Source organism: Chlorocebus sabaeus, chromosome 29 (assembly GCF_047675955.1).
Source record: "Chlorocebus sabaeus isolate Y175 chromosome 29, mChlSab1.0.hap1, whole genome shotgun sequence".
Classification (NCBI taxonomy): Eukaryota; Metazoa; Chordata; class Mammalia; order Primates; family Cercopithecidae; genus Chlorocebus; species Chlorocebus sabaeus.
In genome coordinates this window covers 20,668,737-20,683,751 of record NC_132932.1, presented here as the reverse complement: position 1 = coordinate 20,683,751, position 15,015 = coordinate 20,668,737, and the positions used below count along the sequence as shown (strand labels likewise).

The following is a 15,015-nucleotide window of genomic DNA, read 5'->3' as shown; positions in this document are numbered from 1 at the left end:
CCTAGGCTGGAGTGCAGTGGCGCAGTCTCAGCTCACTGCAACCTCCTCCTCCCAGGTTCAAGCTATTCTTCTGCCTCGGTCTCCCAAGTAGCTGGGACTACAGGAACACGCCACCACACCTGGCTATTTTTTTTGTATTTTTATTAGAGATGGGGTTTCACCATATTGGCCAGGCTGGTCTTGCGCTCCTGACCTCAGGTGATCCACCACCCTCAAACTCCCAAAGTGTTGGGATTACAGGTGTGAGCCACTGCGCCTGGCTATATTTGAGGTTTAAACTGAAAAGAATCAGACAGCAAAAAGGAATAGTTTAAGTTGGGCTTGATTGTTACCCTAATAATATACACCTAAGTTTCAAAAATACATTCTTTAATTTACGTACCACCCTACTCCAGAAGTAGTGTTGAAATAGTCTCAACATCTGGTGATAGCATTAAGGTTTGTGTAAGACAGTCTGCAGCCTGCCTCTTATAAAAAGAAGGGGGTAGGCCGGGCGCGATGGCTCACGCCTGTAATCCCAGCACTTTGAGAGGCCAAGGTGGTCAGATCACGAGATCAGGCGTTTGAGACCAGCCTGGCCAACGTGGTAAAACCCTGTCTCTACTAAAAATACCAAAAATTAGCTGGATGTGGTGGTGGGCGCTTGTAATCCCAGCTACTCAGGAGACTGAGGCAGGAGAAGTGCTCAAACCCAGGAGGCAGAGGTTACAGTGAGCGAAAGATCACGCCATTGCACTTCACTTCAGCCTGGGCAACAGAGTGAGACTCTGACTCAAAAAAAAAAAAAAAAAAAAAGAAGGAGCGAAAAGGATTGAAAGCAACAAAATAGTATATAATCATCTTCTCAAATGAACCGAAGTAATGGGCTGATTATCTTCAGCTTCCTGAAGAAGCTGAATATTTGTATGTATGAAGTCCCATGTGTTATCTTGGCAGGAAGTAGAAAATATGAGTAATTTGGGGACCCAGAATGTTTTGTCACTTCCCTCCATTGGCTGTCATATCCAAGATCTTCCCAGGAGTTGTAGGAAATGTAGCGTCCATGCAGTTAGTCATTTACCTCCTAGGAAACCTTTGTGCTCTTGGGAGACAGTGGCTTCCCATTGTGGTTAAGCTTAACCATGTTTGGCTGATGCCTGGATAGAGCTTCATACCCTCAGCACTGCCTAGTCACCTTTGACTTGTGGTTAGAAAGATCAGCCATGTAATCCATCATGATGATATATTATGATGATTTATATAAGAAACTGGGACTTTTTTTTATCTCAGCCAAAACTACTCTTGTTTTAGGATTAGGTGACTTTCATAGAGTTAATAAAGGAATGTCTTTTCAACTCTTACTTCTCTATTATGTAAAGCTGTCCTTGAATAATCAGCTGTTTTTTCCAACTGCCACAAATAATTTGTTCTTTGAAAATCTTAGTGACTTAGTGGAGTCCTTCAGAATAAGGAATTTGTTATGTTTGGGTTTTGGGGTCTTGCCAGTGGTTCTGTTTTGCTTGCTTTAAACAGATGTAAAATGATACTGAGATTATTGCTGCTTTATTTTCTGTTGTGCTAGCAGCATTTCAGTACTTTTGTGGTAGGTTGTTTCTTTTACATAAAAAAAAAAAAAACAAGTAAACCAGCTGCAATCTAAGTAGGAAACACAAGAATTTAGAATGTGTGTGATGGTTAGATTTTGCTTCTGATTTCATCAGGAAAAGTTGCTCTCTGGACAGACAGTTTTCTGGCATTTATAGTTCATTGCTTATGTGAGAGAGTAAAATACATATTGATTAAAGGAAGAAAATTTATTACTTAGGGGAAAGGATGGTAAAAAAAGACCCTAAGCAATAAAGGCAATTCTTTTTTAAGCAGAACACTTTCATTTTGTTTCATTTTTGTTTACCAGTGTTCTTACGAAAACTGCTGTTGGGGCTACTTCAGCTGAGATGATTTGGCTCTTTTTTGTGGCTTTCCTCTTGTTCTGTACATCAGCACTGTGGTTATTACACCAGCTACAAGAACATCTCACATGCCTTTGGCATATAAGCACTCTTAGTCGATAGGGCGATGTCTCAAATCCCCCAAAGATTTTATTTATTGGTCAGGTGCGGTGGCTCACGCCTGTCATCCCAGCACTTTGGAAGGCTGAGTGAATCACCTGAGGTTAGGAGTTTGAGACCAACCTGGCCAACGTGGCGAAATACCATTTCTACTAAAAATACAAAAAATTAGTCAGGCATAGTGGCACGGACCGGTAATCCCAGCTACTCGAGAGGCTGAGACAGCAGAATCGCTTGAACCCAGGAGACGGAGGTTGCAGTGAGCCAAGATCATACCAGTGCACTCCAGCTTGGGTGACAAAGCAAGACTCCATCTCAAAAAAATAAAATATATATATATTTAATAATTTTTTTTTGAGAGAGACAGGGTCTCACTCTGTTGCCCAGGCTGGAGTGGAGTGGAGTGATCATGGCTCACTGCAGCCTTGACGTCCCAGGCTCAAGTGATCCTCCTGCCTCAGCCTCATAAGTAGCTGGTGCTGTAGGCATGCATCACCATACCTGGTTAATTTTTGTGTTTTTTGTAGAGGTGGGGTTTTGGCATGTTGCCCTTGTTAAAGATTTTAAACAAGAAGTTGCAGAAAGAATTTTGTAGAATGCATTTCTAAATTTGCTCATATTTAACTTTTTTGTTTTATTTTCATTTTCTTGATTAGAGTTGAAATGATAGGAGAAAGTTGTACATTTCTGTCCTTAAAGGTAATTCTTCAACTCGTGTCCTGAAGAAGGGTCAGGTCATTTTTCCTAGTTAGATTTTGCTGCTCACATCTGTAGGCAGAACAGTCAGAAGTCTTCAGCCTGTTCCCAAATGATGATCAGTGGACTGAAGTACTAGAAGGCCTCTTTTGTCAGAGCCCTGGCTACATATGACTTAGCTCACAAAGGTGACTCGTTTCTATGTAGGCAGTCCTTTGCTATTCTGTCATTTCATTTCAGTTTGGCATAGCCACTCCTCTTATCATTGTATAAAGTTGATTTTCTTAAGTTAGCCTCGCTAATGGTTTGTTTTATTTTTCTTCCCAAAGATAAAAAACACATAGTATATAACCATTCTCCAAAGATCTTTGGTGGTTGGTGGCATGGGCTAAAAAAAAGATTCAGCAATAGATAGATGATAGTTTCTAGTCATGTGGATTTAACTTCATTTTCTTTGGTTTGATGCCTCCTTGTAGCAAAGAAAGAAGTTGAAAGCTGGGCTGTTTGTTTTAAGTTCAGAGGAATCCAATTAGGGGTTAGCTCTGTTCCCATAAACCACTGTGCTGAGACCTTTTTGAAGGATTTTTAAAAATAAAAGCATATTGCCTGCTGCTATTAGGAAATCTATCAAATAAATAAATAAAAGGCCAGATAATTCTTCTCTGATCTTCATAACAGCATGGTATGGTTTGTGGCAGAGAGCTTAAAAATGTATTAGATTTGTCTTCAATTCTTGTATTCTTGGTAATTTTCTGTTTTCCCAAACAGAGAGTAAGATTTTAATCTCATGACTTTGGCTGATGTCAGTGGGGCTGAAGTTTCTAAATCACCCACGCACAGCACTAAAACTGTCACTGTTAATTGAGTCCAGGACAACTTGGAAACAAGTTGAGTGTTTTTCAAGTAGGTACTTCAGCATCTTAAGGCGATGTCCATGCAAACTATCACTAAGACAAGACTCATGACCATAATATAGAGCCTGTTAAACTTCCAACTGGGTTGTGGGTTTGGGGACATTTCAATTAATTAAAAGTTAATTTATATGAAAAGTTCTTTACTAGAAGCACATTTTAAATGATTTTTTTTTTCTGCTTTTATGATTCATCTCAGACACTCAAACACTAGCCTGAGAGTTTGAATATTGCTGAAGCCTTTTTAAAAGTGATAGTGCCACTCCCTTAAAAATCATCATTGTTTAAATCTCTGTAGGGTGTTGGAACTGGTTGGGAAGAAAGGAACAGAAAGAACAGAACTTGGAAACAAATTTTGCCTATAGTGTTCTTAGTCACTTTTGCAGATCAGAGTTAGTAGCTGATTCTCTAGCAAATCTACCACCTCCTGTGTTGCCCTTAGGTGCCTAAAATATTCTAGATGTTCAATAAAACAAAAGAAAAAAATGTGCTTTTATAACTGGATTATAAGACAATAAAATCTTATTTTTAAGTTATCACAAGATGTGATAAATGGATTATTCAAAAGGATATGGAAATGCTTATAAGCAAATCCAAGGAACTTTGAAAGAGTGTGATGATTTTTTAAAAATTAAAAATTTTTTTAATTTTGAAAAATGTTAATACAAAGTATGGTACATAGGTAATTTAACACATGTGTGTCCATGATTCAAAATGAACACATGGTAATATTCTGTCATATTGCTTCAGATTGTTTCACTTTTTAAGAAACCATTATGATTAAGTTCGGATTCCCCTTTGTTTCCCTGCCCCATGCATCTTCCTTCCTCCCCAAGGACAAGCACTATCATGAATTCAGTGCATTTGTAGTCTGTGTTTTATAATTTATTCTCATACATAAACAACATATAATTTGTTTTTGTTTTTAGCTTACATAAATGCTACCATACAATACCTCTCATTTTGCAATTTGCTTTACTTTCTTCAGTATTATATATTGAGGATTCAGCATGCTGAAAAACATAGATCTACTAATCATTGACTTTGCCTGCTCATAGTCTTTGCATACTTTTTCTGTAGAAGGGAAAGAGAAATGGACTTAAAGACGATGTATTTGAAAGACTTTAGCTGAGTTGGGATTTGTGAAGAGAAAGGGTTTGGATGGGGTGGGCTTTCAAGTCTGTGCATGAGAAGGAGATGATGGATCAACTAATGGGAGGGGAAGAAACCAGAAAGGAGCATGCCAGCTGCAAGTCCCAGGCATCTCTGTGGCAGAGGAGGGGAGGTGCACCATACACCCTGAGTAAGAATAGTGCTTGTGAGGTTGGGCAGAAACACATTTTGGCTTACTAGAAAATAAATAAAGCTATTTGCCTCGAGCACTTTGTTATACTTCTTGCTGTGGGTCCAGCAGCCTGAAACTCACTTACCCATCTAATAGAATCACAGCAGAGGGAACCTGGGAGAAAATGTGGTTCCTCCTTTTTAATTTTATAGATGAGGAAACAGGGGCCTGTCCAGAAGGGACTTGTGCTAGGATCATACTAACTAATAAGCAAAGCCAGGACCTACGTCAAATTTAGTTTGACAGCTCTTTGTCCTTTTGTGTTACTAAATTGATATTTGACATACTGTAATCAAGGCTGTAATAGGGCATTCATCTAATTTTAGTTTAAATAGGCATAGTAGGGCCTACAGAGGGGCATTTGAATAGGATGCATGAGCCAGGCACTATGCTAGAGAGGCTTAATTGAAGATTCAGCAGTGGGTGAATGGTCCCTGCCCCAGAAAGGGGATAGAGAAAAACCCAAGAGAATCTCAATACACTGTGCCAGTGGTATTAAGGAGGAGACCTGTGAACCAAGTGGTTGTTAAATGAAGTGTTACAAAAGGAATGGAAAAGGCCTTTGAGGTCTGGGATTCTAGCAGTCTCCTTTCTGGTTTCCTCCCCTCCCCATCACCACTCCAGTCACCCCCAAATCCATACGTCTGGGCTAAAGAGATGTTGGCCCCTAACTGGTGAGTTGGTATAGACAGGACCTGTGACGCTTCCTGAATCAGTCTGTGAGGCATTGCCTATTGAATGGTATCTGGTTGATTTCCTGAGTGAGCCCTTCTCATGAGAGTGTCTCCTCTTCGAGTGTCCCCACAGACAGATCTTTCGTTTGTTTCTGCTTTACCTCTGGCTTCCTGGAACGGTTCTGTTATGTGACTTTATAGCAGCGCTGAGAGCTGATGGTAAGCCTTCTGGACACAGAGGCCTGGGTTTTTACGTCAGTGGCCCTTGTTGGCCAAGGGAGTGAAAAGTAAAGGAATTAAGATACAATGCTGTCCTTGCCAAATTGTGGTCTCTGCTTTATCTTTCAAGAAGTCTCCATTTTCTCTTAAGTCACAGTTCCCAGAGGTGCATGTGGGGTTCTGATGACCTTTTGTGTGTGGTTCCTGTCTCAGAGAATGGGTTGCAAAAAGCCCAGCGTAGTTAAACTTTTCAGATTTTATATTCTGTGCTTTATTACAGTCATACAAATTTTGTAACCCGTGTTGGGGGCTTTATTTATGTATTTATTTGTAATTTAGACTTACACATTGATGGCAGACACTTTCACTTTTAGTTTTGGTAGCCTCTCAGCTTCCTGTCTGAAAAGTTCCAGACTTACTAGTTTTTGTTAATTAGAAATCACATCTGTCACTCCCTGAGGGCCAGGAAACTCACCCTTCCCATGAGATCACTTGAGTCGTCGTTCCTCTCATTAAGCTGTAATCTGTCTCCCAGTCTCCAAATAAAGACACTTAACACCGGGGGAAAAAAAAAAAAAAGAAATCACATCTGCTCATGTTTTTCCTCCTCCAAATAACATCACAGACCTGCTTCCTAGAAGAGGACTGCAATCTGTAATTTCAGTTAGTCACACTCTCACATGTGAGTGACTTCACTTTGAAATTCAGAGGCCACTTGTGGCAGCAGTGGAAACTCAGAATCTGGAATCTGTTTGCTTTGTCCATGTGACCTTGGGTTTGCTTTCTTTTCAGATTGCAGTGCTTTTGTCCACAAAGGCTGCCGAGAAAGTCTAGCCTCCTGTGCAAAGGTCAAAATGAAGGTAAGACTTTCTGGCTAAAAGAAGGCTTAAAATAAAAGAGTTTAAACCAGCAAGATCCTCAGGAGTTGGGAAAGTTGAGGTTGTGGTGAATTTTGTTTATTTTAATCATTCGGTACCAACTTTGAGAACGAATTATAACTAAAAAATATTTTTTCTCTTAAGCGATCAATCCTCTTCTTGAGTAATACTGGGGAATTAGACTTTGAGGAAAGAAAATGCTTTCAGAACTTCTTCATGTTCAATATACATTTCTTCGCAATTTTAATGTTTCCGTGTTGCTATTAAAGTGGTTTTCTCATACACTTGTCTTCTTCCTTCAGGACCATCAGGGCAGCAGGTGGAGGTCAGGGGCATTGATCTGCTGGTGGGGGCGGGGAGGGTGTTACGGTTAGCCCCAGCCTGTCTGGTAGCACTTTTCTCCTCAGGTACATAATAGAGGTGGCTCTGATCACATGATGTAAGAATAGAAAGTGCCTGTTTTATGATGGTATCTGCCCTGAACGTGTATGCTATGTAGTCATGCTTTTCCAGTGGCCTTTAAAAAAAAAAAGTGTGGGTTGGGGGCCATACCTTTTAGGCAGCCTGTGAGGTTTTCAGTGTTCTAGTCACCTGTGTCTCTTCATTCCTCGTCAAAGGAATGCTTTCCAACTATGTCAACACAGATGATTAATGAGCTGTGTGCTTCATCAGTCACCAAACAGTTATCTAGTGCCATGACCTCAATCTGGAATGTGCATCAGAATCAACTCGAGGGCTTATTGAAAGACAGCTTACTGAGCCCCACTCCCAGAGTTTCAGATTCTGGAGGAAAGTCCAGGAATTTGCATTTCCAGGAAAGTCCAGGAATTTGCATTTCTAGCTTATTGAAAGACAGCTTACTGAGCCCCACTCCCAGAGTTTCAGATTCTGGAGGAAAGTCCAGGAAATTGCATTTCTAGGAAGTTCCCAGATGATGCTGATAGTCCAAAGACCTCACTTTGAGAAGCACTAAAACTAGCATCAAAATGGCAAAAAAATAGGATAGCCCAGATCTTCTTCGGCCCATGGACATATATTTTGTTTGGCTCATGTAGTACTTTTAAAATGTGAGTTAGTGCAGCTCTTTCAAAATCATATTTTGTATCAGTTTGGATTCTTAAGTTCTCCTGAAAAAATTGGAAGATTTATAACCCTCGGCCCCCTGATATTTCCCGGTACCCAGCACTCCCAGGTTTTCCTTTTTTCCATAGTAGTTACCACCTTCTTAGAGTCTGTATTTGCCCATCTTTATTTATTATTACATAGATTTCTTATGGTCTGTATCTTCCCCCCACTAGAATATAAGCTCCAAACTCATTAAGCAGGCTGAAGGCAGGAGTCTGCTCCATCAGTGGAGCCTGCAGGGAGGGAGGGATGGCTGGAGCTGAGTGATGCTGCCTCTTTTAGACAGGATTTGCCAGTTCCAGGCCGCCACTGCCTCCCCACATCCCACCCCACCCCAGCTTGCTTCTGTCATTTGTTACCTGCCGGCACCATAGTCATTTGAGTTTGTGATCTCTGGTAAGACTCAATTGTTGTGAATGTACTAGTTTATACAGAATGATCATAATAGAGATATAGCATCTCCCATATGAGAGAATATAACCTAAAAGGGGGAATTTTATTTTATTTTGTTTTAGAGACAGAGTCTCGCTCTGTCACCCAGACTGGAGTGCAATGGTGCGGTCTTGGCTCACTGCAACATCCGCCTCCCAGGTTCAAGCAATTCTCCTGCCTCAACCTCCCAAGTAGCTGAGATTACAGGCACCTGCCACCATGCCCAGCTAATTTTTATATTTTTAGTTGAGACAGAATTCCACCATGTTGGCTGGGCTGGTCTCGAACTCTGACCTCAGGTGATCCACCCGCCTTGGCCTCCCAGAAGTGCTGGGATTACAGGCATGAGTCACTGCACCCTGCCTGGAATTTCATTTTAAATAGGAAGTAACCTATCTCAGATTAATTGCTTCAATCTATAATTTCTCAAGGTATTTTTGTTACATGGCTACAGCAAAAGTCTTAACTAAAATTAGTATTTTACCCAGTAATTCAGCACCTTATAAATGCTAGCTACTGGAAATGAAATGCAAAAGTCAAAAGATTCTGCCCTTAAGGCACCAGCAATCTACTGGGGAAGATAGGCAGACAGTTACTATAAATGAGAAAGGGGTGCCAGTCACTGCCTTGGGTGAGGAGAGGAGAGAAGCTATAGATGACTTTACCAAGGAGGCAACACTTACATAGTCTTGAAGGGGAAGAATGCCATGCCTCTGAAGGTGAGAAAAGCATTCCAGGCAGGATAGACAGCATCGGAGTATGTGGCAGGTTTAGAGGATGGCAATTGAGGGCGACTATGGCTAGGACACAGGGTGCTTAGGGCAGTGCGGAAAGCAGAGTGGGAAAGGAAGCTGAACTACTTGCTCCCTTCCTACTCCGCTTCTCAGGGCTTGACAGAGGTGAATTGTCAATGGACTTTCTTTCTTTCTTTCTCTTTAGCAGCCCAAAGGGAGCCTTCAGGCACATGACACATCATCACTACCCACGGTCATTATGAGAAACAAGCGTAAGTAGCTCAGCCCACCTCTCAATTCCCTTTCTGACTTTCTGGTTCTGAATGTGAAAATGCTGTTGTAATATTCAATTATTATTCATAGTCAAGATATGAATACCTATTCTGTGGTGAGAGAAGGCTGCTGTTTTATCCTGCAGATTCCTTGACCCATACCTGAACATTATACCATCAAACCCTCTTGGAAGGTTTCTAAAACAGTCTGTGTATTAGCTTAAAGGCAGCACCTTTGCCCTGTGTGTTTAAGCAAGTGACCCCTGTGCATCTCAATTTCCTCTTTAATAATAGTTGCGAATTAAAAGACTTGTTTGCAGTGCCTTACAATCATACGAATCGAATGAGATCTGGTTTGTTAAACTTCTTTTTTTTTTTTTTTTTTTTTTTTTTGTGGCGGAATCTCGCTCTGTCACTCAGGCTGGAGTGCACTGGCACGATCTCGGCTCACTACACCCTCCGCCTCCTGGGTTCAAGTGATTCTCCTGCCTCAACCTCCCTGGTAGCTGGGATTACAGGCACGCGCCACCATGCCCAGCCTAAACTTCTTTTTTTTTTTTTTTTTTTTTTTTTGAGACGGAGTCTCGCTCTGTCGCCCAGGCTGGAGTGCAATGGCCGGATCTCAGCTCACTGCAAGCTCCGCCTCCCAGGTTTACGCCATTCTCCTGCCTCAGCCTCCCGAGTAGCTGGGACTACAGGCACCCGCCACCTCGCCCAGCTAGTTTTTTGTATTTTTTTTTTAGTAGAGGCGGGGTTTCACCATGTTAGCCAGGATGGTCTCTATCTCCTGACCTCGTGATCCACCCGTCTCGGCCTCCCAAAGTGCTGGGATTACAGGCTTGAGCCACCGCGCCCGGCCACCCAGCCTAAACTTCTTTATAAACTGAGAAGTTGTAGAAAATGGTTCTTTTTTTTATTATTTCTAAGGACCTCAAGTGTTACTCAGAATTGGGTAAATCACACTCTTCCGTTCACATCAAACTATTTTCAACAGTGCATACAAGACTCCACTTTGGTTTTACTGATACTTTTCCCTTTTCACTCCCCATTCCCTGTCTCATTCCCACTGTAGTATATTTAATGTATGTCCTTCTGATCTGCCATATTTTTAGACATATGTATACTTTGAAAAAAAATGTATTATTTTGTGTGAATTTAAATTAGATAATATGACATATATTCTGCTTATTTTTTTCACTCAATACCGTTTTGAGATATGCATGTTATTATTGTACGCTGTTGTTTCAGACTGTGGCAGGCTATTCTTTCATAAGCATATTTCACATTTTAAGTTCCCCTAGAGACAGAATATTTACATTGCTTCCAACTGCTACTATAAATAATGCAGTGATTAATATCTCATTAGCTGGCTCCATGGGAGCCTCTGTGAGACTTTCCCCAGGCAATGTTCTTGAAAATATAGTTTTTTAGAAGTAGAGGTTCTTGGGCCCTACCCTGATCTATGAATCACAAACTGTGGAATGGGGCCAGCATTCTGTGTTTTTTTGTGGTGCGTGGGAGTGTGTTTAATAGAGACAGGGTCTTGCTTTGTCACCCAGGCTGGAGTGCAGTGGTGTGATCTTAGCTCACTGTAACCTCAAACTCCTGGGCTCTGGAACTCCTCTCGCCTCAGACTCCTGGGTTGCTGGCACTCCAGGTGCCATACCTGATTTTTAAATTTTTTTGTAGAGATGGGGTCTTACTATGTTGCCCAGGCTGGTCTCAAACTCCTGGCCTCAAGCAATCCTCATGCCTTGGCCTCCCAAAGTGCTGAGATAATAGGCATGAGCCACCACACCCAGCCTGGTCTGTGTCTTAATAGATCTTCCAGGTGATTCTGATGCCCACTCAAGCTTGAAAACCACTGCTTTGTGCCTAATTTCTCTGAGTACCTCCAGATAGCTCCTGAATGGCTGTACTGGTCTTCACTCCCACAAGAGTGTGATTCCCTTTAGACATGTTTAATCTGGTTATTATCCATCTTCACATGTAGATGACTAGAAGAGGAGCTTCTCCAGGTTGACACCCACTTCAGTCTGTCATCTCACCCATTCGACATACTTTTTATGTCTAGCTTCCTTAAATGCTTTTTTTTGTGACATTATCTATTGTTTCATAAGTCTGTTTTCTTTCTTATTTTCATGTCTTAAAAACAAATGCCTATTATGTGCAAGGTTCATGACTATTACCTTCGACCCCCACAAGTCTTCTTTTTTTTTCTCTTGAGACAGAGCCTTGCTCTGTCGCCCAGGCTGGAGTGCAGTGGCGTGATCTCTGCTCACTGCAACATCCGCCTTCTAGGTTCAAGCAGTGCTCCTGCCTCGCCTCCCAAGTAGCTGGGATTATAGGTGCACGACCCCTCACCCGGCTAATTTTTGTATTTTTAGTAGAGATGGGGTTTTATCATGTTGGCTAGGCTGGTCTCGAATTTTCGACCTCAAGGGATCCGTCTGCCTTGGACTCCCAGGGTGCTGGGATTATAGGCGTGAGCCGCCGTACCTGGCCCTGCCACAAATATTTTTATTCCTACTGTACTCCACTGAGGCAACATAGTGGTCTAGAGTACAGATTGTGAATTCTAATTGTATAGATTCAAGTCTGACACCACTGCTTAATAGCTGTGTAACTGTGGATGTTACCAAACCTCTCTGTGCCTCATTTTCTTCCTCTGTAAAAGGGGATGATAATAGTATCATAGTGTGGTAGTCAGGTTTAAATCAGATCATACCTGTAAAGTACTTAGTAGTAAACACTCCTTAAGTGTTAGTTTTCACTGCTATAATCATCACAAATAAGGAAGCAGCAATATTGAGTCACTTACTTAGGTAGAATATGGATTGGTTACAAATAAGGAGAGCGGTTATTTTCTTCCCCCATGCTGCCTTTTAGATACAAGTTATTATGAGCTCTGCCTAACATCATTCTGCTTTTCCAGACTTTTCATTGATTCCTTCTACCTGCTTCCTTTTCTATTCTGTGTCTCCCTTCTACATTGATACTACATAATTACTTCTGTCTTCATTCCCACGGTTCTTCTCATCAGAATTGTCCTCTATTTTTCTTCTGACCCATCCACATCCTTGCCATTCTTCAAGAACTAGTGTTTTCTTCCTCCTTCCGATTTTATCTGCTCACTGACCTCTCTTCAGAAACATTCAGACTATGCCCCAGGCCCTTTAACTCTTAAGCTCATTCTCTTTTCTACTCACTTGCTTTTTTCCTCTTGGGTGGGGATGGGGGTGGGGAAAGAGGGGTAGATCCACATCCCATACCCCTTGTGTACTTCCTGCAGTTAGAATCTGGTCGGGTTGTAGTATGTTGGGTTTCTGCTGTTTTATTGTGTCATCATCTTGTAAATAGAATTTGAATTGGAAATTAATGATTATATTAATGCTTATTGAGTCAAAGACATCCTGAAATACTGTGAAGTCATAACTACCACCCCAATCTTATTTCCTTCACCTCTTGACACTCCTGGGGGTGGACAGATAATGCAGCCTGTGAATGGGACAGCAAGTCAGTTACCAAGGAAAAATGTTCCCAAGTGCCAGCGTGACCACTTTAGCAAATTAGATCTCTAGTATCCTCTTTAGTCATGTTAATGAGAAATACGCACTGTGAGGACAAATTAGAATTGACCCTTGAATAACTCAGATGATGGGTGTGCCAGCCCTGCCCCCATGCAGTCAAAAATCCACATAAAACTTTTGACTCCCCCAGAGCTTACCTGCTAATAGCCTACTGTTGAGCAGAAGCCTTACCAGTAACATAAACAGCCAGTTAATGCATTTTGTTTGTTATATGTCTTATATACTATATTTTTACAATAAATTTAGCCAAAGGAAAAAATGTCATTTTAAAATGACAAGATAAAATAAATATATTTTCTACTCAAAGAGAAAATATATTTACTATTTGTTAAGCGGAAGTAGATCATCATAAAGGTCTTCATCCTTGTCGTTTTCACATTGAGTAGACCAAGAAGGAGGAAGAGGAGGAAAAGAGGGGTTGGTCTTGCTGTTTCAGGGGTGGTAGAGGCAGAAGAAATTTCACACATAAGGGGATCTATGTAGTTCAAACCCATGTTGTTCAAGGGTCATCTGTAGTTACAGATGTTAAACAAGTGTTAAATTTTCCTCATCTGTAAATTAAAGGAAATCATCAAAATCTGTGCTCTCTAGCAGTGAGCAGAAGAATCACTTGAGCCTGTAAGATATGTAGACTCTTGGGTTCCACCCCCAGAAGACAAGGTGGGGGGCTGAGATTCCATATCTAACGGCACTCTAGATGTTTTCATGGTGAACGCTCCTAAAGAACGCTGCTCCCAGTTATCTCTAAGATTCCTTTTACCCTTAAAATTCTTTCAATCTTGGGATCAGGCACGGTGGCTCACGCCTGTAAACCCAGCACTTTGGGAGGCCGAGGCGGGCGGATCACGAGGTCAGGAGTTTGAGACCAGTCTGGCCAACATAGTGAAACCCTGTCTCTACTAAAAATACAAAAAATTAGTTGGGTGTGGTGGTGGGCGCCTGTAATCCCAGTTACTCGGGAGGCTGAAGCAAGAGAATGGCGTGAACCTGGGAGGTGGAGCTTGCAGTGAGCCAATATCGCCCAGGCTGGTGGCGCGATATTGGCTCACTGCACTCCAGCCTGGGCGACAGAACAAGACTCCATCTCAAAAAAAAAGAAAGTATTTCAATTTTATTTGCAGTTTAAATGTTAAAATACGTAATACTCCCATAGGATTCTTTATCCCCATTGCCTATCCCATCCCAGAGGTAACCACTCTTCTTAGTTTTTTTAAAATTTATTTTCCTGGAGTTCACCTGTTAAAGTAAATACAACTTGGATTATTTTTCTTTCTTTTAAGCATGAAAGATAGCCTGTTATATATTTTGTTCTGCACTTTGATTTTCCTCCCCTTAATAGATCTTAGAGATAGATCTATCTATCTGTGTCAGTACTTAGAAAGTAGTCCTCATTTTTTGTAAGTGGCATTGTATTCTGCTATGTGGTGTACCATAACTTATTCACCAGTCTTGTGATACTCGCGTCTTTTCCAGTCTTTTGCTTTTACCTATTGTGTTGCATTGAATAACTTTGGACATAACATCATTTCACGAATATACAAGTATATCTTGAAAAACATAGCCTGAAAGTGAAATTGCTGGATCGAAGAATATAGGCATTTACAATTTCAGTAGTTATCACCAAACTACCCTCCATGGAGTTTTTTTACCAACCTACAGTTCCAGGGCAAATCTGCTGTAAAGCGCCTTACTTCTGCTTGTTATTTGTCAGATGGGTCAGTACTAGGTGGGACTGGATGGGTGATGCTTCAGTTAGTGTCCTCCTTTTGCAGCCACACAGCCCAAGGAGCGTCCTCGGTCCGCAGTCCTCCTGGTGGATGAAACCACTACCACCCCGATATTTGCCAGTAGACGGTCCCAGCAGAGTGTCTCGCTCTCCAAAAGTGTCTCCATACAGAACATTACTGGGTAAGCGGAAATATTTAAAGATAGCACAGTTGGCATCTAGCTGACAAGAGCATAATAATCACATCATTTGACAAAAAGCTTTTTTTTTTTAAGAAATAAATCTATAAAGTCATGGGTTGGTGCAGACAAGGATGATGGGGATTATGTTTTTGGTACATGTCATAATGGTCATTCTGTCGCAAG

General features: G+C 41.4%; 1 protein-coding gene across 15 annotated transcripts in view; it reads left to right on the top strand.

Moving 5' to 3' along the window:
* AKAP13 (A-kinase anchoring protein 13) overlaps window positions 1-15,015 on the top strand; it is a 353,478-nt gene that overhangs the window by 306,779 nt on the left and 31,684 nt on the right. For all 15 annotated transcript variants that reach the window (XM_073013063.1, XM_073013062.1, XM_073013060.1 and 12 more), the window contains 3 exons: window positions 6,686-6,753; window positions 9,268-9,334; window positions 14,697-14,832. In XM_073013063.1, the coding sequence (XP_072869164.1) occupies window positions 6,686-6,753; window positions 9,268-9,334; window positions 14,697-14,832 (271 nt within the window). The remainder of the gene's footprint in view (window positions 1-6,685; window positions 6,754-9,267; window positions 9,335-14,696; window positions 14,833-15,015) is intronic.